The 26,206-nt window shown below is 45.3% G+C and overlaps 1 protein-coding gene across 1 annotated transcript in view; it reads right to left on the bottom strand.

Moving 5' to 3' along the window:
- Positions 1–25,518, bottom strand: part of LOC142563259 (venom metalloproteinase antarease TserMP_A-like) — a 73,243-nt gene extending 47,725 nt beyond the window's left edge. Inside the window, exons 1-3 of the mRNA XM_075673812.1 lie at positions 25,438–25,518; positions 24,201–24,254; positions 20,619–20,810 (exon numbers count right to left, since the gene is read on the bottom strand). Of these exons, the coding sequence (XP_075529927.1) occupies positions 20,619–20,810; positions 24,201–24,254; positions 25,438–25,518 (327 nt within the window). The remainder of the gene's footprint in view (positions 1–20,618; positions 20,811–24,200; positions 24,255–25,437) is intronic.
- Positions 25,519–26,206: the final 688 nt, after the last annotated feature.

The following is a 26,206-nucleotide window of genomic DNA, read 5'->3' as shown; positions in this document are numbered from 1 at the left end:
TCTGTGTACCTTTGCACGCCAATCCGACCACCGACCACCACCGATTGCCGCCAACCACAAAAAAGGTCGAAAGCGGCAAAGAAAGGCGCTCGCTTTAAAATTGGCCTTATCGCAGAAGCCCTGGTCCGAAGCTTTTCCTCGGGGAAGCACGATGCGAACGGCCTCTTGGAGTAAAAGCTTGACGTTCAAACAGGTGCCGTACTTAGCCGCAGGTGAGAAAAAAAAACTACGTGATCGGTAATTTCTCTCACAATGCAAACCTAAACAATCACTTCAGACGATCGCAACCCTATGTCAGGTATTACATCCCTCAAGTTTAAAGAATAGGGCAGCATAATTGACAAAAGAAAACTTATGGCATATAACAGGACGCATATTGTAAGTGCAGATCGGTTGCTTAAAATGAGGAAGCTGAGCAGGCTGGCAAGGACTAATAACTTGAAAGCTTCGGCGTGTCCAAGACACGCATACATGATGTTAGCCCTTCTTATACCCTCGTCCTGAAAAACTGTCCTTCCAAGTCACGAATCCAATAGATACATTATAATAGATGTCTTCAATGCAATGGTCTAAATGCTGGAAAGACAAGAATCAGGGCGCCGTAACGTTGTTGTGCGACCAATAAGCTTAAATTCTGTGGGAATTTTGTCTAATCACGAACGAGTTAATAGAATTAGGGTAGAAATCTCAGCTAGTTGGTGCGTATTCAAGATTAAGAGATAGCTAAAGTCTAGTCGCATGTCTTCTTAGCGCTTGCAATTATGTCTGAATTCCTCAGTTTGCACATTTCTTCGCGGAAACACGTAATGCTTTGATTTCGCAGAAAAATATCATAAACCTTGCCTGCATGGGATTCGGTCAGAAAAAGGGCGATGACAACCAACGGAAGTCTCATTGCGGTGATAATTCGTCGTACAGCAATTATGCTCTTACACTATGTGTCCTTTTGGGATTCTGTGCGCTGACATATATCGTCATTAATTGCGAGATTGCTATTCCCGCCCACGGCATGCTAATACACAGAAAGAAAGGCGTCACAGGCGCTGGAATTACTGAGCTCAGCGAGTGTTTGTTAAAGTTCTTTCTCAATGCTTACGGATATCGTGATTTGAGAAGGAAAAATCTCTCGGGCAACCTTTTCTTTTCTGCATTCCCCAGAACCGCTCTTGAGGCGAGCTCCGTTCTATACAAGTAAATGTCCAGTGGTCTTTCTTTCTCTCCTGCGTTTCTTTCAATCACAGCACAAATGTGAGATTTGAGTCAGCGAACATTTACAAATGGCGTGCGTTGCCACAAGAAGAGATGCCACTCAGGCACTCCATTGTAAAGAAATATCTGCCGAGGCAGCCTTCCATAGGTTTAGCTTAATTTCCTGGCAGCTGTAGGATGATAAATTCAAAACAAAGTTCACATAGGCTGACGTATGGTTCATGACGCCTACTACGTCTTCGAAAAGACTAAGGTGTGCATACCTATTTTACATACATACATACACGCGTATATTTTGCTTGACGTAGCTTGGAGTGCACAGTACATCAGACGCAAAGATGTCATCTGGAAAACGAGAACAACCATGATCAGTCCCCTCGAACGGTACATCGCTCACTGTCCTGAATCCTTGTCAAAGTTACTCGGGAAAAAATTGAGCAACATATTAATGCGGGATGTCAAGTCAGATGCCGGCGAAAATGCATGAAGGTGGTTCAGTTATGTTCTGGCCGTCAGCTTTCGAGAATGTCCAGATTGCTTTGACACAGGTCGTTTTGTCGTCTCGGGCATCGAAAAGCAGCCCATAAAGTGTGTTCTCAATACTGCGGAACCACGCGACGATTCGACATGCAGCGCGAGCTTGACAACCCTCCCACACAACGTTGCATGTCGATCTCTTTGCACATATGCAAAGAAAAGCAGATTTTACCAAACTCTACATTGAGTTAAGTGGTAACATTGCCCACGTATGCGGAGGTCCTGCTTCTCACATATAACCGGGATGTTTAACAAAAGAATAATCTTTTCATGTTAGAAACCAACCAGGGCGTATTAATAGCTGGCTTGTCAAGCGTTTCTGCCCTTGAGCTGCCTTCAGGTTTCAGTAGGAAGTGTCAGTTATGGTCTGCAGTGACGCGATACAGACGCACTATTTATCAGAGCCTTATAGCTATGAGTAATGTTTTTTTTGGCGTCAACCGAAGATGGGGGGGGGGGAACCGCGAAAGCAGGTTCAACTATTTTCTCGGAATTCGGTTTTAACTAAAAAAGAAAGCTGGTTGAAAGCCACTTCATGAAAGTGTTAAGGCGGTGACCAGAGCGTAGCAGGGAGCAGCGGGCGCCAAGGTCAACGTCATGTTCGAGCCTGAGCTTTTCTGGTTTGCGTCCGTTTTGTTTGTCACTGGGGCAAAAAAAAGTGAAAAAGGTAAAGATTGAATTCTTGCAAGCATACCATGGAATTCTTCGGTGTGACCACAGTGGAGGGTGAAGTTCACTAAGGCTGTTTATGTAAGGCATCTTTATTGTCAACATTCGACAGAGCTTTGTACCCGCATACTCTTGCAGACACAGTCGCATTCTAACGACAATAAAATAAAAAATACACACGCTGCTAGTCCCTGCATCGTTACCTCTTGCTATGGCTTTGTGACCTTGCCAAAATCTTTCTCATTTCCTGTTATTCTCGGTATTGGTTAAATCTACAGTGATGAAGCGCAGAATCTTGAAACAGCACTTTACGTCGTCTACGGAGTTAGCCAATCGGACATTCGACGAGTAAGAAAGGTTAACATTATGCAAAAAATCATCCACCGAAAATATCAGGTAAAAGATCTTCTGAAAAAAATATATTCTATAAAATACGAAGATAATTATTGGAACACGATAGATGTAGTCCGAATTTCTGCATAATGAAGACTGCGGTTGCTGAGCCCTGCTTGTAGTTGTGTGGCGCCGCGGCACTGCAGCGATTCTCTTACAATTACTTTCCTTGTCTCGCCTGTGGTCTCAGCGGTGGTCTACCCACGTGATCGACGGGATTGTCCGACCGTGAACGGTGGATGACAGGAAAGAAATAAGACGGCTAGATGCACTTTCTTATATTGTGCCTGTGTAGAAATATGACCGTGTCAATATATTTATTTCATATACCTCACAGGCTCCAGAAGGAGTATTGCGTGAGGGGGGCGGTACAGATAACAAAATAACAAATGCAGAGCAAAAACATAGTTTTTTTTACATAAATATGAACAAAACGAGAATCAAATAATAAACAAAGAACGCGAAGTAAACAATGATAAAAAGCAAGAAAGGTAAACGCAGCTTTCAGTATACAGTAAAGCAAACAACCTTAGAGCAAATGCTTACATAAATAAATAACAATGAAGTTAAAAGTAACAAAACTGAACAGATACTTGTTTTTAGCTAAGTACTAGCCAAATATGCAGTGATTTTTTGTCTGAAGGTTAATGGGTCATTAATGTCAGCGAGGTTATCAGGAAGACCATTCCACAGTGCAATCGCACGTGGCAAAGCTGAGCAGTTAAATGCATTGGTGTGACCGAAGATGCGTTGGAAACTGAGATGATTATGCAGGCGTCTAGATGTGCGGGAGGGACGAACGAGTGGTAAAGTAGATGGGCGTACATTATGCATGATTTTGTGCAGAAGACAAAGTAATGCTATATTCCTGCGAGATTCCAAAGATGAAAGCGACAACGACAGCTTGATGTTAGTTACGCTCGAAAATGGGCTATAATCTCTGGCAATGAAACGTGCAGCACGGTTTTGGATCGACTCGAGAAGATGGATTAGATATGCCTGATGAGGTGACCATATAGAAGCTGCGAATTCAAGCTGCGGTTGCACTAATGTTTGGTAGGCTATCTTTCTTGTGAGGGAAGGAGCGCTGCGAAGGTTACGTTTTAAATATCCGAGAGTGCGCGATGCTTTAGCCGTTATTTTCTCAATGTGGGATGACCATGAAAGGCTAGGTGTTAGAATAATTCCAAGGTACTTGTATGAAGATGTGCGATCGACGATACTATTGTCAAGTGAGTAACTGAAAATGAGTAAATGTCATCAGTTTGCATTTGTTAGTGTTTAGGGTCATTTGCCAATCCAAACACCAGTTAGTGACACATTGAAGGTCACGTTGAAGAGCAATATGATCAGCGGGGGAGCGGATTTGACGGTAGATAACGCAGTCATCTGCGAATAGTCGAACACTGGATGTAATGTTTAATGGCAAGTCATTGATGAAAATTAGAAAGAGTAAGGGTCCAAGGACACTTCCCTGAGGTACGCCTGATGTTACGTTACTGAAAGGGGAAGAGTACTGGTCAATGACAGTGGACTGCTTTCGAAAAGACAAAAAGTTTCTTATCCAAGAAATTGTTAGTTCGTCAAGGTTTAAGCATGAGAGTTTGGAAATGAGGCGACAGTGAGCCACGCGATCAAATGCTTTAGAGAAGTCGATGAATATTGAGTCAGTCTGAGCATTGTCGTCCATATTTTGAAAAAGATCCGTAGTGAATTCAATTAGTTGTGTCTCACATGAAAGGCCTTTTCTGAATCCAGGCTGATGTTTAAAAAAGAAGTTATTATATTCTAAGTGATGAACGACATTACTAAAAATGATGTGTTCGAGTAACTTGCAGGGAACGCTGGTTAGTGATATAGGACGGTAATTACTCACATCGCTCTTGTCACCTGACTTGAAGATGGGTATGATTTTGCCAACTTTCCAATCATTCGGCAGCTCCCCTGTTGACAGCGACTGCTAAAATATATGACTAAGGATTGTACTGGAAGGGACTACTGTATTCTTTAGGATTTTCGTGTTGATGCCATCAAATCCGGAACTACTCGATAATTTGAGATTGTTAATCAAAGTAGCGATTCCAGCGGCTGTTACGGTAATAGGAGTCATATATTGGTAATCAGAGTCTGCCATCTTTGGCATATTGGAATGGTCTTCCTTTGTCAACGTGGAAAGAAAGTAGTTGTTTAATACAGATGCGCAGTGCTCTCGCGGTATGGGAAGACCAGTGTTATCCACGAGTGTGGGAGTGTCAGTGCTGTTTGAAGGAGATAGTTTTCCAGAATTTCTTAGGATTACTTTTTATCAGTGACTGAAGGTCATCGGAAAAGAATTTATGCTTTGCACGACGAAGGGAACTGCAGTAGGCTTTTTCGCAGGCTTTATGTTTATTCCATGAACCTAACGTGTTGACACTTTTGGCTGCCCTGTATAAACGTTTCTTTTTGTTTTTTAACGCATTCAAAGTTTTATTAAACCATGGTTTGGAACAGTTGGTGCGAAATGAGATCTGAGGTATGTATTCATTTGCTAAACCTAGTAGTTGTTCTTTAAACAGGCACCAATTTTTGTTGACTGATCGTTGAGAAAATGTTGCGATAAATCTAGATGAAAAGCTTTGTAAATCTCGGTTAATGGCATTATAGTCTGCTCTTTTGTAGTCAAATATTCGTTTTGTTGTTAGATTACGTGTACATGAAGGTGTGCGAACTGTAAATTCTAATAACGAGTGGTCACTGAACCCATCAGTGATTGAAATGGTGCTAACTCTATTAGGTGCTGTTGTTAGAACAAGGTCTTAGACGTTAGTAATGCGCGTTGGTTGGAAGACTAGTTGCTCAAAAGAAAAATCAAGGATGAGCTGGACAAAGTCATTAGATGCACGCGAATTGCCTCTTAAGTTAGGCCAATCTATGTCCGGGAAATTAAAATCGCCAAGAATGAATATATCAGCTTTAGGGAATTTAGAACGAACAGCAGTAAGGTTCTCACGCAAGTTAGAAACGAAGTTATCAGTGCTGTCAGGAGGCCTGTAACACACTCCGTAAAGTGACTTTGACAGTGTCGATGTTATACAAACCCACACTATCTCAATAGCGGAGGGTATCGGTACTATAAACGAAGTGATGTGCTTCTTTGTTGCCAGCAAGACACCACCTCCCCTTCGATTATGTCTGTCTCGGCGATAAATGACATAGTCCTCCGTATCAGGAAAAACTTCGCTGTCATTCACGCCGTCACAGAGCCAAGTTTCCGTTAGTGCCATAATATCACAGTTACTATTTTCCAAGTACGATACGATTTCGGTGCGTTTAGAAATTATACTACGAATGTTAGTAAATGATAAAGCTAGGTACGAAGGCTCGATGTGTGTATGTTGAGCAGCAGAGGGGTTGTCAGACGCGCATGTTATCGGGTTAACTTCTAGCTATCGCGAAATTGGTACCACAGTATCGGACAGCGAGTCATACCTGTAAGTAGTGTTATCTACTCGCAGTTTGTCGAGGGTTAACTTCAACGGTACGCCCTTGGTTTTCGCGAAGGCAATGAGCTTGCGTCGAGCGATGCGTGTTTGAAGGGAAAAATCTTCGCGAACAGCGAATTCCGTGCCTTTGAATTTATAGCCATTTTCTATTATGTTTTGTTTATCTTTAAAAAAGGTAAATTTAGCAATTATTGGCCTGTTCTTCTCTCTGTTGAACTGGCCAAGGCGGTGTGCGCGTTCTATTTTGGTGGGTTCGATGGTGATGCCAAGGTGTTCACTGCACAAGTTGATAACTTTAGATTCAGATGATGGCCATGATTCGTTTCGATCATCAGAGATGCCAAAGAAGAGTAAATTACACCGCCGAAGTCTGTTTTCGGCATCCTCGCAACGCATCTCTATTGTTTTAAGCTGCCTCGAGATAGCATGGCATTCTTCAGGAGACTCGGGTAACGACCTATTGCCAAAACTTTTAATCGATTCGAGATCACCCTCAACAGTCTGAAGCCTAACGGATATCTGTTTCAGTTGGCCGTCGACAGATGCCTGCCAACTTTTAAGGGCTCGCAGGTCATTTCGATTTCATCTTGACCGGTTTCGATACGTCGCAACGATTCCAAAATGGTAGCTAGGTCAACGGGACCAGGATTTGATTCGACGTCTCCAGAAAGAAGTAAGCGAACCCGACATATGAACAAGCACAACAAGTTCTTACAGCGTTTGATAGCAAGTGGCAGCTCGCTGGGGCACGACACCACAAAAAGACAGCGATTGCTGCTCTTCAGGCAAGAACAACCATTCAGGTAACTAACCTGGAACAGAAGCATCGGTGAATGCTCCATGTCTAAAACGATGTCGTGCCCCAGCCGGGCGGCGCCGAATGATTGCTCATAAGCTGCGTATCCCGTGCTGATAGTGCCGGCATGTCGTCTTGATATTCCTGGTTGCCAGCAGCAGGCCGGAATGAATCCCAACTTTGGCGATGGCGGGCATTCCACGGAGCGGTTAGTTGCTGGCGTGCTGACTGCTTCCTGAGTAGTACATGATGCGGTAGACGACGGCAGGGCCAGCAGAAGTAGGTGCACCTGGAACAGAAGCATCGGTGAATGCTCCATGTCTAAAACGATGTCGTGCCCCCATATTTTTCTTCGGTGAATGTTGCCGATGAAACGCCGTAGTTGCCTACAATTTGCTTGCTCGAACGCGTGCGCGTGTGCTGCCCTTTTGATTTCCTCGCCTAAAAGTTCCCCAGCCGTTGACGGGAGGCGAGAAATGAAGCCTGGACACCGACATTGTTGTCTGGTTTCTTGAAGCATTGCGAAATGTAGGCAGGATACGTCAGTACTGACGCGTTTGCTCATCCAGAATGTTCTTTTTCAAGATATTCTTCCGTAAATCTTTACAATTCCCTTAAGATCTAGAGCTTTCTTGGGCCTTTTCGTACTGAAGTTTGTGCATCTGTGGTCGTTTGTGGGGTGAAACGCAACTGAGGCCACTTCTGGCTCATTAGCGCAAGCTGTTGGGCCAGTTGGTGCATGATGACCTTGAAAAAAGAGGGTATCAGCGAAACACAAAGGACGTGTACACAAGGAAAAGGCGTTAGACACGGACGGACGCTAGACTTTCAACTGTACTTTATTGAACTTTACATTGCCGCACATAACCTCCGACGCATGCGCAACTTCAACTCCTCCCAAGATATGTGCATAGATAACACCTCTAAAATACATTACCGTGCGAAAACAGTTCACGCATGCGCAACTTCTCCTCCTACCAAGACCCGTGCATCAATGTCAGTTTTTTTATCAATCATCTTTACCCCATTTGACCCTGGTACATACTTATTTCAAGTTCACTTCTGGTAGTTGTCCTGCAGAGCAGAAACATGGGCCATTCGGTATGTGCCACAATATCAATCATGTTGCTGACCCCTGTGTGGCCTTGCAGACAACTTGGGTCATTAAGCATGTGCTGCTGGATATGCTCCCTTACTTCGAAAGTGCGTATGCGAAATTGGCATGGGTCCCTTTTAATTACCAGTAACGCATGTTCGAATGTGACCCAACGGGGATGCAGACGCAATTGTGGTAAACAGATAGCGCCGAACCTCAACAGATACCAGCGCATGAAGTGCGGCTGCTTGATAAATGGCCATTCCAACAATGTGCCTACCAGGATTGATTGATCGATTTGTAGTGTTTATTGGCGCAAGGGCCAGATGTGGCCAAAGAGCACCAAGTCGATGATGAGTGCTTCTCAATGGTATGTGAGTGTTATTTGCGAGGAGTAATAAAACACGGCTGTATAGTGGCCTAAAATATTCAATAAAAAGTGCAAAATAAGCATTTGGTGCAATGAAGATGTAAAAGGACCTAAAATTTATTCGCTCTAAAGTGCGTAAAATAAGAATACCTATATGTTAAAAATGACAGTGATTGATCGTTTCTCCGATGACAATAGATGTTTCACGAGATAGGGATGATCAGTAAAATATGTAGAATCTGTAGCACTAGTGCCTCAGCAAGGCCTTGAAAGCAAGGGCTGGGAGACACGTGCTCTAGAAAATGGTTTCGTTGCAGCTACGACTTCCAGGTGGAGGCCGTGCTACAAGTAGCCTGGCCAAATCACTTGTAAGGTGTCCGTTTCAGTTAGAAAGTCTAATACTGATTGAAAAGTAAAAAGGGGTTCATTGCTGAGAAAGAATGCTGGGTGTAACGGTAGGTGTTGGAGATAAGCAGAGGGAAAGTACTTTTTTCTTTCTGCCTCTATTTCTGTGCATTGGATAAGAACATGGATAACTGTAAGCCTCTTGCCACATTTCGTACATGTCGGAGGTTCGCTTCCCGTCAAAAGGTAGGAGTGAGTGGCGTAAGTATGTCCTATTCTTAACCTACAAAGAAGCACTTGCTTATGTCTTGCTGTTCTTTCAGATATCCAGTTCCCTAATTTTGGTTTGATAACGTGTAGCTTATTCTCTATTGCATTATCCCATTGGTCCTGTCAGTGCTTCCTCAGTTTGTGGCGTAAGAATGGCTTAAGTTCTGTTGCTGCTATGGGTTTATTCGCATCCGTTTCATTAAACACGACTGACGTTGCGCTTTCGTCAGCAGCTACATTGCCTTTTATGCCCCTATGGCCAGGTACCCAACATAGGACGATGTTTTGGTTGTATATTAAAGCTAAGCATAGTTCTATGTATAGTTCATTAAAAACAGGATTCCTATGTTTTCGAAAACTCATTAAGGCCCTTATTACGCTTAATGAATCTGTGAAAATGATGGCCTTATTCAGATTTGTTTGTCTGATATGTTTTACAGCAGAGAGTATTGCGTACGCCTCAGCCGTGAAGATACTTGTGTTGGGATTTAGAGAATCCGGGATGGAAAAAAATGGCCCAAGAGCTGCATACGCGACACCAGCAGATGATCTGGAAGCATCTGTATAATATTCGGCACAGCAGTACTTCGCTTGGAGTTCGAGGAAGTGTGATTGTATGTGTGCCTCAGGTGCATGTTTTGTTATTTCGACAAACGAGGTATCGCACTCTATGGTCTGCCAATCCCAAGGCGGTGGAATGCGAGTGGGAGGCATTAGGGTATTTTCTGGGAGATGTATTTCTGTTTTTTCTGTCATTGCTTCCAAGCGTAGGCTCAAAGGAGTTGTAATACGTGGGCGGTTACTGTAAAGTCTGGCAGCACGCAGGTCGCTAATGATCGAATGGCATGGATGTTCGGTGTCTGATTTTACCCTAATATAGTATGATAAACTTAAGAATATTCTTCGTAGATGTAAGGACCATTCGTTGGACTCAACGTAGAGACTTTCAACAGGGCTCGTTCTAAAGGCGCCTGTTGCCAGTCGTATACCGAGGTTGTGGACTGGGTCGAGAATCTTTAGGGCACTCTCTGTTGCGGAGTGGTACACCACGGCTCCGTAGTTGAGGCGTTATTGTGCGAGACTCTTATACAGGCTGAGCAGACACTTCCTGTCACTGCCCCAGGTTGTTCGAGAGAGCAGCTTGAGGAGGTTCATGGTCTTCAGGCACTTTTCTTTAAGATATTTTAGGTGGGGAATGAAGTTAAGTTTTCTGTCCAGGATAACACCTAAGAATTTGTGTTCAGGGCTGAAAGTTAGTCTTTCTCCATTAAGGTTAATATCGGGTTGTGGTAGTACACTTCTCTTGTTAGAAAACAGGACACATGTGCTCTTTTGGGGGTTCAATTTGAAACCATTCTCGTCCGCCCACCTTGAGAATCTATTCAAGCCAAGTTGTAGCTGCCTCTCGCAAATGCTAAGATTGCATGACCTGAACCCTATCTGTACATCGTCCACATAGACGGAATAGAAGAGTGTGCGAGGTAATACGGTGTGGAGGGAATTGATTTTAACAATAAATAACGTACAGCTCAGTACTCCACCCTGCGGTACACCTGTCTCCTGTATGAATGGTCGAGATTGCACGTTGCCAACTCTAAAAGGAAATGTCCTGTCAGAGAGATAGCTTTCAATTATTCTCAGCAGGTTACCGCGAATGCCCAATGCAGAAAGATCCCGAAGAATCCCGAAGCGCCACGTAGTATCATACGCCTTCTCCATGTCAAGAAACACGGACAACACAAGCTGTTTGTGGACAAACGCTTCCCTGATATACATTTCCATGCGTACAAGCTGATCTGTCGTCGATCTGCCTTCTCTAAAGCCACATTGATATGGATCTAATTTCTTGTTAATTTCCAGATAATGTACCAGGCGACTGTTTACCATCTTTTCAAAAACTTTGCATAAGCAGCTCGTCAATGCTGTAGGCCTATAACTATTTGCCAAAGAAGTGTCCTTACCCTGTTTCAAAATAGGAATTATGATGGCCTCTTTCCAAGCAGAGGGAATGTGGCCGGACGACCATATAGAATTGTAGAGACAAAGAAGTGTTTTTTGTGTTTCAGGCGGCAGGTGCTTAAGCATTTCATATAGGATGCGGTCAGATCCGGGGGCAGATTGGTTGCAGCTGTTCAGGGCTGCCTGAAGCTCTGCCATGCAAAAGGGTCTATTGTATGTCTCGTATTTTGTGCTTTTCCGTTCTAATGGTTGTCCTTCTATTTGCCTTTTGTACGTTTGGAATGTTTCAGAGTAGTGCGACGAGCTGGATATCTGTTCGAAATGTGCGTCAAGATAGTTCGCCTGATCTTGCATGCTGTCGCCTTGAGTATTCACTAAAGGCAGAGAGTAAGACTGTCGACCCTTTATTCTATTAACTCTATTCCAAACCTTTGTTTCGTCAGTGTAAGAGTTAATGCATGATAGATACTTTCTCCAACTCTCTCTTCTAGCTTGTCGCCGCGTTCTTCGACTCTGGGATTTGACCTGCTTGAAATTGACTAGATTTTCTGCTGTCAGAGAATCCCGAAGTAAACCCCATGCCTTGTTTTGCTTCTTTCGCGCTTTTCGACACTCATCGTTCCACCACGGAAGACGGCGTTTTGTGGACAATCCGCTTGTTACAGGGATACATTTGGAGGAGGTGTCAAGGAGAAAAACCGTAAAATATTCAACCGCAGAGTCTATGCTTAAAGCACACATGTCGTCCCAGGATAAACAAGCAAGCTTTTTGAACGTTTCCCAGTCAGCCGAGTCAGTTCTCCAGCGAGGTAATTGTGGAAGGCATTCATTAGCCATTGGTGTGCTTAGAACTACAGGGAAATGATCACTCCCGTATGGGTTTTTAATAACTTTCCATTTAAAGTAAGGTAGAAGAGTAGGAGATGCTATGCTAAGATCTATTGAGGAGTATGTTTTGTTTGCCATGTTATAATACGTGGGCTCCTTCCCATTCAAAAGACATGCACCTGAAGAAAAAAGGAACTGTTCAATCAAGCGACCTCTCGCGTCGCAGCGCGAGTCGCCCCATAGGTTGCTGTGCGCATTTAAATCTCCAAGCACAAGATATGGTTCAGGCAATTGATCTATTAGTGTTTGGAATTCTTGTTTGTGGAGCTGAAAATGCGGCGGTATATATAGGGAGCAGATGGTTATCAGTTTATTTAACAGTACAGCTCGAATGGCCACTGCCTCAAGGGGTGTTTGTAGCTGTAAGTGTTGACAGGCTATAGATTTGTCAGCTATGATCGCTACGCCGCCGGATGATGCGAGGGCATCATCGCGATCCTTCCGAAAAATAACATACTGACGTAGGAAGTGTTTGTGTTTAGATTCCAAGTGAGTCTCTTGGACACACAGCACTTTAGGAGTTAGTTGATTAAGGAGTTCTTGGATATCATCGAGGTTGCAAAGCAGGCCTCTGATATTCCACTGAATAATCAGTGTATCCATATTGAAATAAATGTTGTGCTATGTGTCAAAGATAACGAACTTCGTTTAGCTTATGTTGCATTTTCGGGGCCCTGTAATTGGAGATTTGTCTTTTTTGGAGCGATCGGCAAATCGCGCCGCTCCTTAGGCGTCAACTGCGCCTTCTGACTCGGTGTTGTGTCCATGGCCTCTTGAGAGGCACTGGACAGCCGCTCTTGCGAGCGGTGTGTTTTCCGTGAAAGCCTTGTCTCGGAAGACAAGGCCTTGGAGCCCACCATCCTGGTGGTTGGTGGGTTTTTCTTGACCTCGGAGCTGGGCTGACTGGTGCCAGCACTAGCAGAGGCCTCCACTGTGGTCAAATTCGGGAGAGGTAGGGCAGCCTTCGATGCTCCCACCATGGGGGCGGGTGGCGTTGCCACACGCTCGCTATGCGCGGTGCTGGCGTCCGCCAAGTGCCGTTGTGGTGCTGCCCCCCGACGTACCACCTCGGCGAAAGATGCGGTCTGTGTAAATGTTGATGAGATGCGTTGTCTTGCTTCTCTGAAAGTTATGTTTTCTTTGACCTTTATCGCAATTATTTCTTTTTCTTTTTTCCAGACTTCGCATGATCGAGAGTATGCAGGGTGGCCACCATTACAATTGCTACAACGGGGCTCAACCTTACAGTCATCTGCAGAATGATCGTTGATGCCGCATTTCGCACATGTTAGCCGCCCTCGGCAGCTCTGGGAAGCGTGGCCAAACCTCTGGCATTTAAAACAACGTCGCGGGTTGGGGATGTACGGTCGTACTCTGATTTTGATATATCCAGTTTCTAATGTCTCTGGTAATGTGCTAGAGCCAAAGGTAACTATCAGGTGCTTAGTTGGCAGCTCCTTGTTGTCCCGTCTGATCTTTATTCTTTGTATGTTTATGACGTTTTCATCCTTCCATCCTTCCAGGAGTTCTTCTTCGGTCAAGTCCATTAAGTCAATGTCAGAAATTACGCCTTTGGACGAATTCATGGTTCGGAGTGCTGTTACACTGACGGGGATGTCTCCAAGTTCTACAAGGCTCGTTAGCTTGTCATGTTGTGTTTTGTCTTTCAATTCGAGTAATAAGTCGCCACTGGCCAGCTTGGTGATTTTATAGCCGCCTCCAATGGTCTCTGTGAGATACTTCGTCACAACGAATGGTGAAATCGTTCTTGCCTTCTTGTCAGCTTTTTCACTGTGAACAACGTGAAATTTCGGGAAAGTCTGAGTGGCTTTGAGAGAAAATTGAAATGTAGCATCGGTGCGCCCCCTTTTAGAGGGACGATCAGTTGAAAAGGGGTTGGAAGTTCCCATGAAATATATTGAGTATTCAGCGACGATGCCAGTCACCCACCACCGAGCCTAACAAGGGGACAAGGTAAGGTATGTGGTGAAACAAGCCCTACCATGCCAACTGTACGTCGTCGTTATAGCCACATATGTTATAACCAAGGTAGGTCATACCACACCAGGTTAACCCTCGCCGCCAGGAATGTTGGAAACTATCAGAAGAAAAAGAAGACAGGAAAGATTAAAAGTGAGAGGGAAAGACGAAGGTGTGCGAAGAGAGAGACAGGAAAAGGCGACTGCCGATTCCCCCCGGGTGGGTCAGTCCGGGGGTGCCGTCTACGTGAAGCAGAGGCCAAAGAGGTGTGTTGCCTCCGCCGGGGGGCCTTAAAGGTCCGAACACCCGGCATCGGCTCAACTCCCAGGATCCTCCTTTCCCCGGACACGGCTAAGCCGCGCACGGCTACACGCGGGAGGGTCCTACCCTCGTGTGCTCGGGTACGTGGTGTCGCAACACACCAAACGCCTGCTTGCGCAGACGTCCCTGCGGGGTGCCTAGCAGGATACGTGGGGCATTGGAAATAGCTAAGGGGTTCAACTGGGGCATTGCGATTACGAAATACACTACGTCGTGGTATTATTTGGCATCGCGTTTGAGAAGCGAGTTTGCCCCTTCGTGTGTCGACTGATGCGTCCGTAATGTTCCGTGATTCATTGATCGCATCAGAATATGCACCATGGGGAGTGATCGGGGATCGTCGTTAAGAGCGCGCGTTCGTTTGCGCCGCGCGCGATAGACATAGGCCTAGGCCGGCTATTATTTACATTGCCAAGCTAGTAGACAACTTGGGGCATTGGATATGTGCCTCTGTTTATTGTGAAAGATTGCCCAACTATTCAAAGCGACCGAAGTAGCTAAATAAAAGGGAAACTGCGATGTGAATCGAGGGAACGGTAACAAAAGCAACTCCCATTTCGGAAAGTGCGAAAGCATGTGAGAAGATTGGATCAATTAGCCGTCGGGAGGCATGCAGATACGGGTATTCACGTACACACATTAAGGCAGCTCATAGTTTTGTATTTTGTTGCCCACACGAACTTGGTACGCGTGTCCACGGAATCGAATGCCACTCAAACTGTCGTCAATCAGGCCAACTAAAAAAATTTGAGAAGGCATTGAAATTGCATTGGTCAATGTTGAGTTTCGTATTGTGAAGTCATGGAGAGGTTGTTGCAATAATATTGGGTTAAGTGTTAAGGGCCCTGGAATACTGACCACCGAAATTTTATTGAAACACCGTTAGGTGTCTCATTGTTGAATAATTATTAACTTAATATTGAAAGTGGATTGTGCTTAGACAGCTGGCTGTGTTCGTTTTGTTGAATTGTCATTGGGTTACCATGGATGCTCCATCGAAATGACGTGGCAGTCATTGAAAAGTATATTGTGGCCCAGTTGAGATGGCACTGAGATTTCAAAATTCACCACTGAAATATGATTGATATTTCGTTTGGCTAGTGAATTTTTATTCATATAACTTCGAAGTTGGTTTGCTATTCACACTTGCATGCCCCGTTCCTGCTCATAACTTCCTTAACACAAACGGAAACAAAGGAGAGACTGACATATTTGAATTACCTATATCTACACTAAACAAGCGGGCCCATTAAACATTAATACAGTGCATAGGGCACAAGTGCATGGAACCTGGAGACATATACTAGTATCTACAGCACTCTTAACCGTGTAAATACACTTTAAATATACTATACATTTGAATTTATTGAGAACAATTACTGTGGTCTTCTCTGGTGACTTAAGTTTATGACTACAAAGCAAAATGACTCAAAAGGCAAGGCTTAAGCATACCCTTGTAACAACTAACTTTGAACACATCAGCCCTTGAAGCTGGCTTGCATGTGTGAACACACAAAGGACATCTGAATACGTTACATTAAAATGTTTCGCACACGAACACATCACAGGAAGAGTCACGGCTGCCCGTGAGAAGGCAAAATAACAAATAGACTGCAAACAAATGACTTATGGCATATTGTTCTGATATTTTTCCATGCAATCGTTTCGTCGTTATTACCTCAACAATGTACAGCTGCGTTATTGGACCTCGGTTGTAGAAAGTTACGGGATCGCCGCACACTGTTCGCCAGATTTCATATGAGCACGCATTATTGGAACTTCACAAGCATGTCGACTTTATGCATGCAATTACAATACGCTGTTACCACATTATTAATACGCTTCCTACATGTATAGGAGACAACCTGCTACAGTTATTCGTGAAATATAGCATATATCTCGAACCATAATGTAGCGGTAATCTCGAATGTCGCGAGGCGTCTGCGATGATTATTTACCATACGTAAATATAATTTCCGTGAATACGCGGTCTCTTACCGACAGATGAATCACAAGCGATACGAAGGGCGCAGAGGATGTGTAACGCTGCGAAGAACAACTTCGTGCAGGAATGGGCTTGCCCTAATTTGCGACCAGCTATTGAGCGCACCTTCCCTTGAGGCGCCGCGTCTCCAAGAAGCGTGGCTTATCTCGTCTACAGATATCAATAGGAGCAAAATGAAATCGTGAGCCACGCCGGACACGCGCTTTTGATAAATGAAGGTTAACGACTCCCTTCCCCTTCTCGTTTCGTTCAAGAAAGCAGTAATAATCGCAGTCCTAACCCGCCGGGCTGCTCAGTGGCTATGGTGTTGGGCTGCTGAGCACGAGGTCGCGGGATCGAATCCCGGCCACGGCGGCCGCATTTCCATGGTGGCCAAATGCCAAAACACCCGTGTACTTAGATTTATGTGGACGTTAAAGAACCCCAGGTGGTCGAAATTTCCGGAGTTCCCCACTACGGCGTGCCCCATAATCAGAAAGTGGTTTTGGCACGTAAAACCCTATAATTTAATTTTTTAATCTCAGTCCTTTTTGCGTGGCGTCTGATAGTATCGATCGTGCATTTTGTGTTTTGCACTTTGCCTCCAGCCGCCAAACAGTGCTGAGAGCGCAGCCTGGCGAGTGATTGACAAGGCGATATGACACGTCGCGACAGAAAACACGGCAGTTACGATTCGCGTTATTTGTGAGAAACGCGTTTTTTTTTCATTTTAATGCGAAAGCTTCAAATGGCCCACTGAGCGTGAAAACCGGCATATGTAAGCTGTAGTAGCGAAACTTGAAGCAGCCGCGCGACCAGAGGAGGACGACGAAATAGGTAGGAACACGCACGAGCGCAGGCTCAATTAAAAGTTCATTCTTGAAGACAAAGGTATTAAACACACTGGTCAACTTGACAAAGATAAAAAGCCATTCATGCGTGGCAGAAACAGCCGCATGTGACAAGACAAAAATATGGAAAAGCAATGTCATGTAGAAAAAACGTGCGTCAGAAACGAAAACTTTCGGAGAAGTCCAGAAAAAAAAAACGAAAGATTTGTCCGATGAGTGGTACTACCGAAGGAAAAATACTTCTTTAAGAACTGCAACTCTTTCCCACTAAGGGCAATAGATAACTTTTTTGCGCATTTGTTTCCTTTGTGATCAATAAATATTGCTTCCGTAATTCCTCTGGCGCTGCGGTCTTCGTGATAAAACAAAGCAGTTTTTTTTCTGCTGCATAGGGAAGAAAGAACGATTGTTTCATCAGAAAGACCAGAACACAAGAGGAATTATGGAAGCATTATTTATTGGTCACAAGAAGGCAAACGCATAAGCAAGGTTTGTATGACCCTTAGTGGGAAAGATTTGCTGCAGCATTTCTCGTTAAGTATTATCGCTTACAGGACAAATCTTTCAGTTGTCATGTGTTTCCTTGTTTTTGACGCACATGTTTATTCTACAGAAGATATCTTTCGCTCCTTTATTCTTGTACCGGGCTGTTTCTGCTTCGCATGCATGACTTTTTCTTTGTGAAGTTGGCCAATGTGTTTAGGATCTTTCTCTTCACGAATAGACTTCCAGTTGAGTCAGCGTTCATGAGTGTTCCAAAGTTAACTCCTCCGTCTCGTCTCTTCTTGGTGGTTGGTCAAATATGTATGTACACCAAATTGCCGATCTGTACGTAGAATTGATACATGAAGATTGCATTGTTTTATTCTGGAAGAACGCTATAGGCTCTCATTTTCTCTTTGTTTTTGACAGTGATGCACATTTTTCTAGTTCAACTTCAAGGAGTCCCCTGAGGCAGCCAATAACAGTGATGGTAACTTTATTTGTGTGTAAGATTTATTAATTTCATTCGTTCAAGGCATGACATGTCATGTGCTTGTTTGTAGGTATGCAAGCATTCGCAGTTGTTAAACATACTAAGCTCTGGTTTTTGTTCTCATGGCGCTGCTTCGTACTGTGCTGCATTCTCCAGGTGCGGGAGCGTTTTTTAAGATGTAAGTGCACGTGTACTTTTTGTATATATTGGGGAAAAATTCTCGGGAGTTTAAATATGCATGTATATCACTTTCGTTCCAATTTTTTTCAACACGGATGCTGTCGCTTCCTTCGTCTTTCAGTTACTGCTTTGTCCCAAATTTTATGCAACATTCGTGTGTTTTATGCAGCGAAATTCTGGTGGCATTTCATTAAACTTTTGTCTATGCAATTGTGGTAATTGGTGTTTTGTATATTCATTTATTTGCGTTTTTCACTGCCTCACCCATCTGGCTGTCCAGTCAATTGAACCTTTTCTCATGCTTTATAATCACTATTCCTGGGCTAATTGATGCTGAAAGTGCAGGTCACCACTTATTTGGCTGTTAAAAATTCTGTCAGTTGTGTGTTACTACCAATTTTTCTGTGGTAAATAATTATTTTTTCTCTTGTGTTTCAAGGTATTAGTGTTGCCTTATCTCTTTATTGACAGAGGTACCAGTTAGCTGCTGGGTATAGTGAAAAAGGCCCCAAAAGTGCTTTCATTAGCTTAGAGCAAGTCAAGAAAAATTAACTGAAAATGAGCTCACTAAATTACGGAAACGCCACCAACAAACTCTTCTGTACCCCAAATTGACATTAGAAATGAAATGGTGTACAGATAGACCTTGACTTGTGCCAGGGCGATAAGATGCATTAGGTAAAGAACAGCGTTAGAACTTTATTTCTCAAGAAAGCAAACCATGCTCGTCAGAAACACATGATTCAGATGTTTCTCATCATGCCCGACAACTATCTAAATGATGTCTCGTCAATTATTAGCTATGTTGAATTATGCTATCTTAAAGAATAATTGAACATGAAAAGATATACATCTCGAGGACAAGAAGCTCAAACAAACAGACAAATCTTTTACGTCATCAGATTTTAACTGCGGTGAAAGACGTATGCTAAAGCTTGTATATATTTATGTAAAGTCATTTGTTTCGAGTATATTTGTTATTTTGCCTTGGCACAGGCAGCCGTAACTCTTCCTTTGATGTGTTGGTGTGCGAAAGATTTTATTGTAACGTATTCAGATGTTTTAGTGTGTTCCCACATGCAAGCCAGCTTCAACAGTTAATGTGTTCAAAGTTAGTTGTTACAAGGGTGTGCATAAGCCCTGTCTTTTGAGTCACTTTGCCTTCGAGTCATAAATTTATGTCACAAGTGAAGACCACAATGATTACCCTGATTAAACACAAATGTATAGTGTTTTTCAGAGAGTGCTGTAGGTACTAGCATATGTTTCCAGGTTCCATGCAGTTGTGCCTTATGTATGTTTCATGTTCCCGCATCTTTAGTGTAAATAAAGGTCATTCAAATATATCAATCTCTACTTTGCTTCTATTTGCGTTAGGGAAAGTTATGAGCAGGCACCGGGGCATGTATGTCTGAATAGCAAAGCGGTTTCACAACGATATGAATAAAAACCCAGAAGCCCAACGAAATATCAATCATATTTCAGTGGCGAATTTGAAAATATCAGTGCCATCTCAACTGGGCCGCAATATACTTTTCAGGCATCATCATGATCATCAGCCTATTTTATGTCCCCTGCAGGACGAAGGCCTCTCCCTGCGGTCTCCAATTACCCCTGTCCTGTGCCAACCGATTCAAACTAGCACCCGCAAATTTCCGAATTTCTTCGCACCACCTAGTCTTCTGTGGTCCTCTACTGCGCTTCCCTTATCAGGAGAGAGGGTATCAGTCGGCTGAAGTAAACGGACGTGTCGTCGGCGCGCTCCGTAACCACCGAGGCGACGCGACCTTCACCGACCGCCCTTGCCCGGGCCGCTTTCGCCGGGAGACATATCGGAAGCGGCGTTCTCACCGTTTCCCACCGACCGCCTTTTTCCCGGGACTGGCTGCTGGGTCCTCTTCGCTTTGGGGTGACGCTTCCCGGAACGGCTAGCGGCTCCGTAAAACCGATGCGTAGTAAATCATCACCTAGTTTCATCGATCTTGCTGTACAGCTACCGCAAGGTCCGTGGAGGCCGCTCTGCAGGTTGGGTGACCCTATCGCCGAATAAACCCGGATTATCAACCAGAGAAGACCGACACGCCGTAGAGGCCGCGCCAAGCGAGGCGCGAGACCTATGGCATGGCGAAACACCGAGAGCCCAGAATGATGGAAGTACAAGTCGAAGGAACTACCCTTCGGGAGAAGGACTCTAGCCTAGAAAACTGGATCATTATCATCGGAACCTATGAATGCAAGTCCCAATCAAAATCTCCAAGGGAGGATATGAACGGGGTATGCAGAAAACATAACGCATGGGAGGAACGCACCAAAACGCTCCCCGCGTCGATGTGGCGTCCGAGGTACTGCTCGCACCCGGCGCAGATGCGTGCAACGCAGCAAGTCAGGCGCAGAAGTCGCTGAATGGCTTCATTGCCACCGCATGCGATAAAGGTAGTTTTCCGCTCGCAGTGGGGCCTCTTCTTATCAAAGATGCAGCCGCCGCTGCTGCTCCACGGCCTCTGCGAAGCGGCGAAGATACCGATAGGAGCAGAAGTGCAACTACGCGTGCACGCAACGAACAACACGTGCACAGTGGCCACCACTAACCCGGAAATAGCCCTTAACCTGGTTGAAATCAGAAGCATTACCCTAAACGCCAAAGCGTATAGTCCCTGCGGCGGACACAGTACGAAGCGTGATTTCTAATGCTTTTGGGATGAAACGGAAGAAGAGCTTCTACAAGACCTACACGCGAGAAATCCAGAAGCAGGCACCCAACTAGCAAGACACATGCCCGCCCCCCCCCCTAGTCTAAATCCATCCCTATAACCTTTGCCCAGGGACCCATCGCCCGTAAAATTATTACTGTAGGGGAGTGCACCTGTGCACGCCATATAAGGCGCGACCACTGGCCTGCACGAACTGACGCGCCCCAGGACACAGACACAATGTGTGCCCACAACAGAAAATACCGAGATGTAGAAGATGCGGGGAAGATAGAAGACTTCAGTGCGTGCCCCGATAGACCTTGTGCGGCGGCGAGCACCTTACAGGAACAGGATGGTGCAAAGCAACAAAGCGACAATAAAGAACGAAGCCTTCAGTTAACAAGAGCACAACCGGAAGACGGCAGCTACATCCCGAAGATTTCCCAAAGTGGAATTCATTAGCCCCCACGAAGGCCCCCGAGGAGCTAACATGGGCAGAAGGAATCGCCACTACATCAGACCCGCGGGACGAGGAGTTGGCCCACCTTCAAGAAGAGGTAAGAAGCCTACGACAGGCCATCACCCCCCCATCCAACCCCTTACCCATTACCCAAACCATCACCTAGCCCTCGCACCCTTCGTGGTCACCCTTTATCCCTAGACACTCATAGTTCATATCCCGCAGAAACCTCAACCTCCCCACCACCTACAAAAAAGAAAAGAAAATAAGTTCTTCCGTTGTCAGACGAAACAGCTGAGATGGAGGCTCAGTTTGAAGCCAAACTTGAGGCAAAATTAACAGCGAAACTAGCAGACTTCCAACAGCAGATTCGCGATCAACGTCAGCAATTCCCAGAAAATCGCCTACAAACACTCGAAGCTCGATTTCCAACACTCGAAACTCGCATGGGCTGCCTCACTGACGAACGCTTCAAAATTTTAGAGAACAAACTAGATACCTTCTGTACCCAGCTCCGCACAAAAATGAGCCTAATGGTGGCGGAGGCAACCAACCAAATGCAGGCGGCGCCCCTACCCCAAATCACCCCCCCCCCCTTCTGGCCAGCAAAACGGCAGGTGATTCACCTAAATCGAAGACTACACCTCCCCTTTTAAAACACTGGCATTGGAACTGTCGCAGCCTATGTCGTAAACGAGAAGCGCTAATCCAACTCATGCTAAATGATGAACACCTACCAGGCCTAATTCTGCTACAGGACCCTAAAATTAGTGTTTCGCTCTCGGGAGATACTGGTTATCACGCACCAAATGATAGTGCTCCAGTTGTGTCCACCTTCATCAAGCTATTCGTAAGGCACACACAACTTACATTCCCAAACACAAGTCCAAAACGTAGTCCTTGAAGTAATCCCAGTCAAGATTCAACAGGATTCCTTGCTCATCGCCAATAGCTATATTCCATCGAGTATGCCAGCAATGCGCTCTGCTAACCTAATAGCGAAAATAACCACAGCGGCAAATACAAAACTAATCACAGTGGCCGGAGACTGTAACTGCGTACACATCGACTGGGAATACTAGAAAACTTCCGGCAGAGGGGAGGTTCTTATGACCCAAACTCAACAGACTCAGCTCACGGTGTACAATGATTTCGATTGCCCTGCCAGGCAAGGTACAACAGGAATGATGGACACAAGTCCGGACCTCACGATGGACGGACGCATCAACCATTTGGAATGGAGTAGAACAACACATACTTTAGGCAGTGACCACCAGATTATTGAAGTTCAAGCCTCAGGTCCCCAAGAGTCTCGTACGAGAACAAAACATAAGCTAATCAATTGTGATAAATTTAGAAAACAACGGCAAGCAAACGAAGAGACTGGACCGGTGGATGCGCGAACCTGGAAAGCACAGGTCCTCGAGGACCAAGCGGCGTGTACCAAGGAATATAGCCCAGATCAAGTCCCAGTTATGGACTCAGAATTGGCCCATATGATAGGAGCACATGAAAGTATCATGAAACGATACGTTCAGCAAAAATGCAATGAGAAGCTCGAAAACAAGATATCCGAGCTTGCAAAACAAATTCAGGATTATAGCCAACAACTTTGTAGGCAGAATTCGCAGCAGATATGCGAAGGTCTCAGAGGCAATCTAAGTACCATTCGAGAATGGCGTCCCTTAAAACATCTAATTGATCCCATGAAAAGTCAACAACATACTAGAAATATCATCGCTCGACTAACACACAGCCATAAATGCGACAAGCAGGCGCTACTAGAGACACTCAGGAGCTTACACACCTCGCCGGGCCCCTCGAATCCCTTAGCCGAGTTCCGCGGGCCACCAAATACTGAACTCGACAGGGACATAACTATACAAGAAGTCTGAGCAGCACTTCATAGACTCTGCAACACCACGCCAGGCGAAGATCGCATAACAAACGCCGCTCTTAGGAACCTCGATGACAACTCCCTGCGAGAACTTACCAGTATCTTCAACAAGCATTGACAAAGTGGCACATTGCCAGAGGAGTGGATGCATGGAAGGGTTATTCTAAGACCCAAAGCTTAGAAACCAGTTACACCAGAAAATAAGCGCCCCGCCCTTTAACTCTAGCTTAGGCATACTCTTAGACTGCACGGCCACATGGAAGACACCGGTCAATACCCACACTCAATGATTGGATTCCGATCTGGCGTATCCACACAAGATGCCATGCTTCAACTCACGACAGCTATACTGGACTCCCGCACACCAAAGCGGTACTGGCGATTGATCTCAAGGAGGCCTTCGACAACGTCACCCACGAGGCCATCCTAAAAGCTGTGTTATACCTAGGCGTTGGCCAACGAGCATACAACTACATAAGGGCTTTCCTGCAGAGCCGAACGGCCCGCATGTGCGTAGACAACCTTCGTATACGCCGCTACGCTCTAGCAAATGTGGGCACACTACAAGGCTCCGTGCTGTCGCCTTTCCTTTTCAATGCAGTACTTATTCCGCTCGCACAGAAGCTGCAGCAACTTCCCCATCTTAACCATACTCTGTACGCAGATGATGTCACCCTGTGGAGTACATATGGATCAGACGCCGAAATCGAAGAAACGCTGCAAACAACCACAATGGTAATACAGGATGAGGTCACCAAGGTAGGCCTCACCTGCTCACCGGAAAAATCTGAACTTTTCTTAATCCCGGCAAAGGGTAAAACATATACTCCTATCGGAATCATACGTGCACAATAAAGAGGTCCCGCAGGTGCACACCATTCGAGTCCTGGGCCTCTACCTGCAAAAAGGTGGGAGAAATACTGAAACAATCAAAGGTTTAAAGAGCACACTAGCAGCCACCACACCACTAATGTACAGAGTAACAAATAAAGCTTACGGCCTGCATGAATCAGATACTCTGCAAGTGGTACAAGCTTTTACCATGTGTAGAGTATTGTATTCTGCCCCCTATCTCAACCTCAATGCAACCGAAACCCAAACAATGAATTATATAATCAGGCAAGCTGCCAAGGCAGCGCTCCGCCTGCCCAAAAACACGAGTAATGAACGCCTGGCGGAGTTAGGTGTCCATAACACCATGCAAGAACTAACCGAAGCACACCTACAGGCACAACATCTCTGATTAGCCAGCACCCCTACCGGAAGACATATACTTTCTAAACTGGAAAATAACATTCCTGCTAATCATATTTCCCTAAAAGAATTCGTCAAACGCTACGCATTCGAGCGCTCTCCCGCAACATGCAGCCCGACAAAAACCGGGAGCGAGGAAAAGCCAGAATAGCAGCCCTTCAGAAACGGTATGGCGATGAACAGAATGCAATATGGGTAGATGCTGCATGTGATCAGCACGGAGCGTCAGCGGTTGCTTACACACCGAACACCCTTCTCTTAATACAAGAGCTACCCCCGGGAACAGACCCAGAGGAAGCGGAAAAGATCGCTATAGCGCTAGCACTCGGCAGCTCCAGTGCTACCCACATCCTGAGTGATTCTAAAGCTACTCTGCTAAATTATGCTAGATGAAGAGTTCACCCTGCCACCTTCCACATACTGACCCGGAACCCTTCCTTCTCTCGCAGCGCTGAGCTCATCTGAGTGTCCGCGCTCTCGGGAAACCCCGGCACTGAGGCCGCCGATACCTTAGCCCGAGGGTCAAGGAACCGGGCACAGGCGGCCTCATGGGGGGTTTCTCGAGGGAGCCTGCGTGTACCTTCGCTGAGCTCATCGCGAATGCTCGTGCCCAGAGGCAAATATACCCACCCCCCACTCTTCCCTCACTACCAGGGGGCAACACCTATGGTGCCGCCTGCAAACGTTCCTACTCCGTCCCTCCTATCCAACTACCAAACCATCCCACCTTCTTGCCCTTTGTGCATTGCACCGAAAGCAAACCTCGCCCATATACTCCTGGCCTGCCCGGCTTCTCCTCCCCCCGGCAGGCCGGTACCACTCCAAACCTGGGAGGACTGGGAAATCTCACTATGCTTCACGGACGCGGCAAGGCAGAAGATCGCCGCCAGCCGGGCTGCCAGCGTCATGGATATGTTAAACATGATCGTTTGAGTGCAGTGCGGTCATACGGGGACCCAGGGGGCCTAGGAGGTTCCAAATACCTTTTCAAAGTAAAGTTTTTTCCTCCTCCTTCCTTTTAAGTGCTATGGCAACAATAACTCAACAACAAGTCAACAGAACAACCACGTCATTTCAATGCTGCATCAATGGTAACCCAACAAAAATTTTACAAACCGAACACAACGCGCTGTGTTAGCACAATGGTCTTTTTATGGTAACTTAACAATTATTCAACATTGAAACACCCAATTGTGTTTCAATAAAATTTCAGTGGTTAACCAAGAGCCCTCAACACTGAACTCAATCATATTACAACAAACTCTCCATGACTTCTCAAAACAAAACTGAACATTGACCAATGGTATTCAATGCCTTCTCAATAATTTTTGTAAGGGTGGCCATATTGACGACTGTTGGAGTGGCGTTCGAATGCGTGGACATGCGTACCAAGTTCGTATGTGCACCTAAACACAAAGCTATGAGCTGCCTGAGTATGTGCACGTGAACACGCGTATTTGCATGCCTTCCGATGGCTAATCGATCCGATCTTCGTACATGCTTTCGCGCTTCCCGAAATCGGCGTTGCTTTTGTCAACGTTCGCTTGGTTCATATCGCTGTTTACCATTTATTTCGCTACTTCGGTCTCTTTGAAT

The sequence above is a fragment of the Dermacentor variabilis genome, chromosome 11 (assembly GCF_050947875.1).
Source record: "Dermacentor variabilis isolate Ectoservices chromosome 11, ASM5094787v1, whole genome shotgun sequence".
Classification (NCBI taxonomy): Eukaryota; Metazoa; Arthropoda; class Arachnida; order Ixodida; family Ixodidae; genus Dermacentor; species Dermacentor variabilis.
Note: the sequence above shows the minus strand (reverse complement) of the source record. Positions and strands in the feature narration are given on the sequence as shown.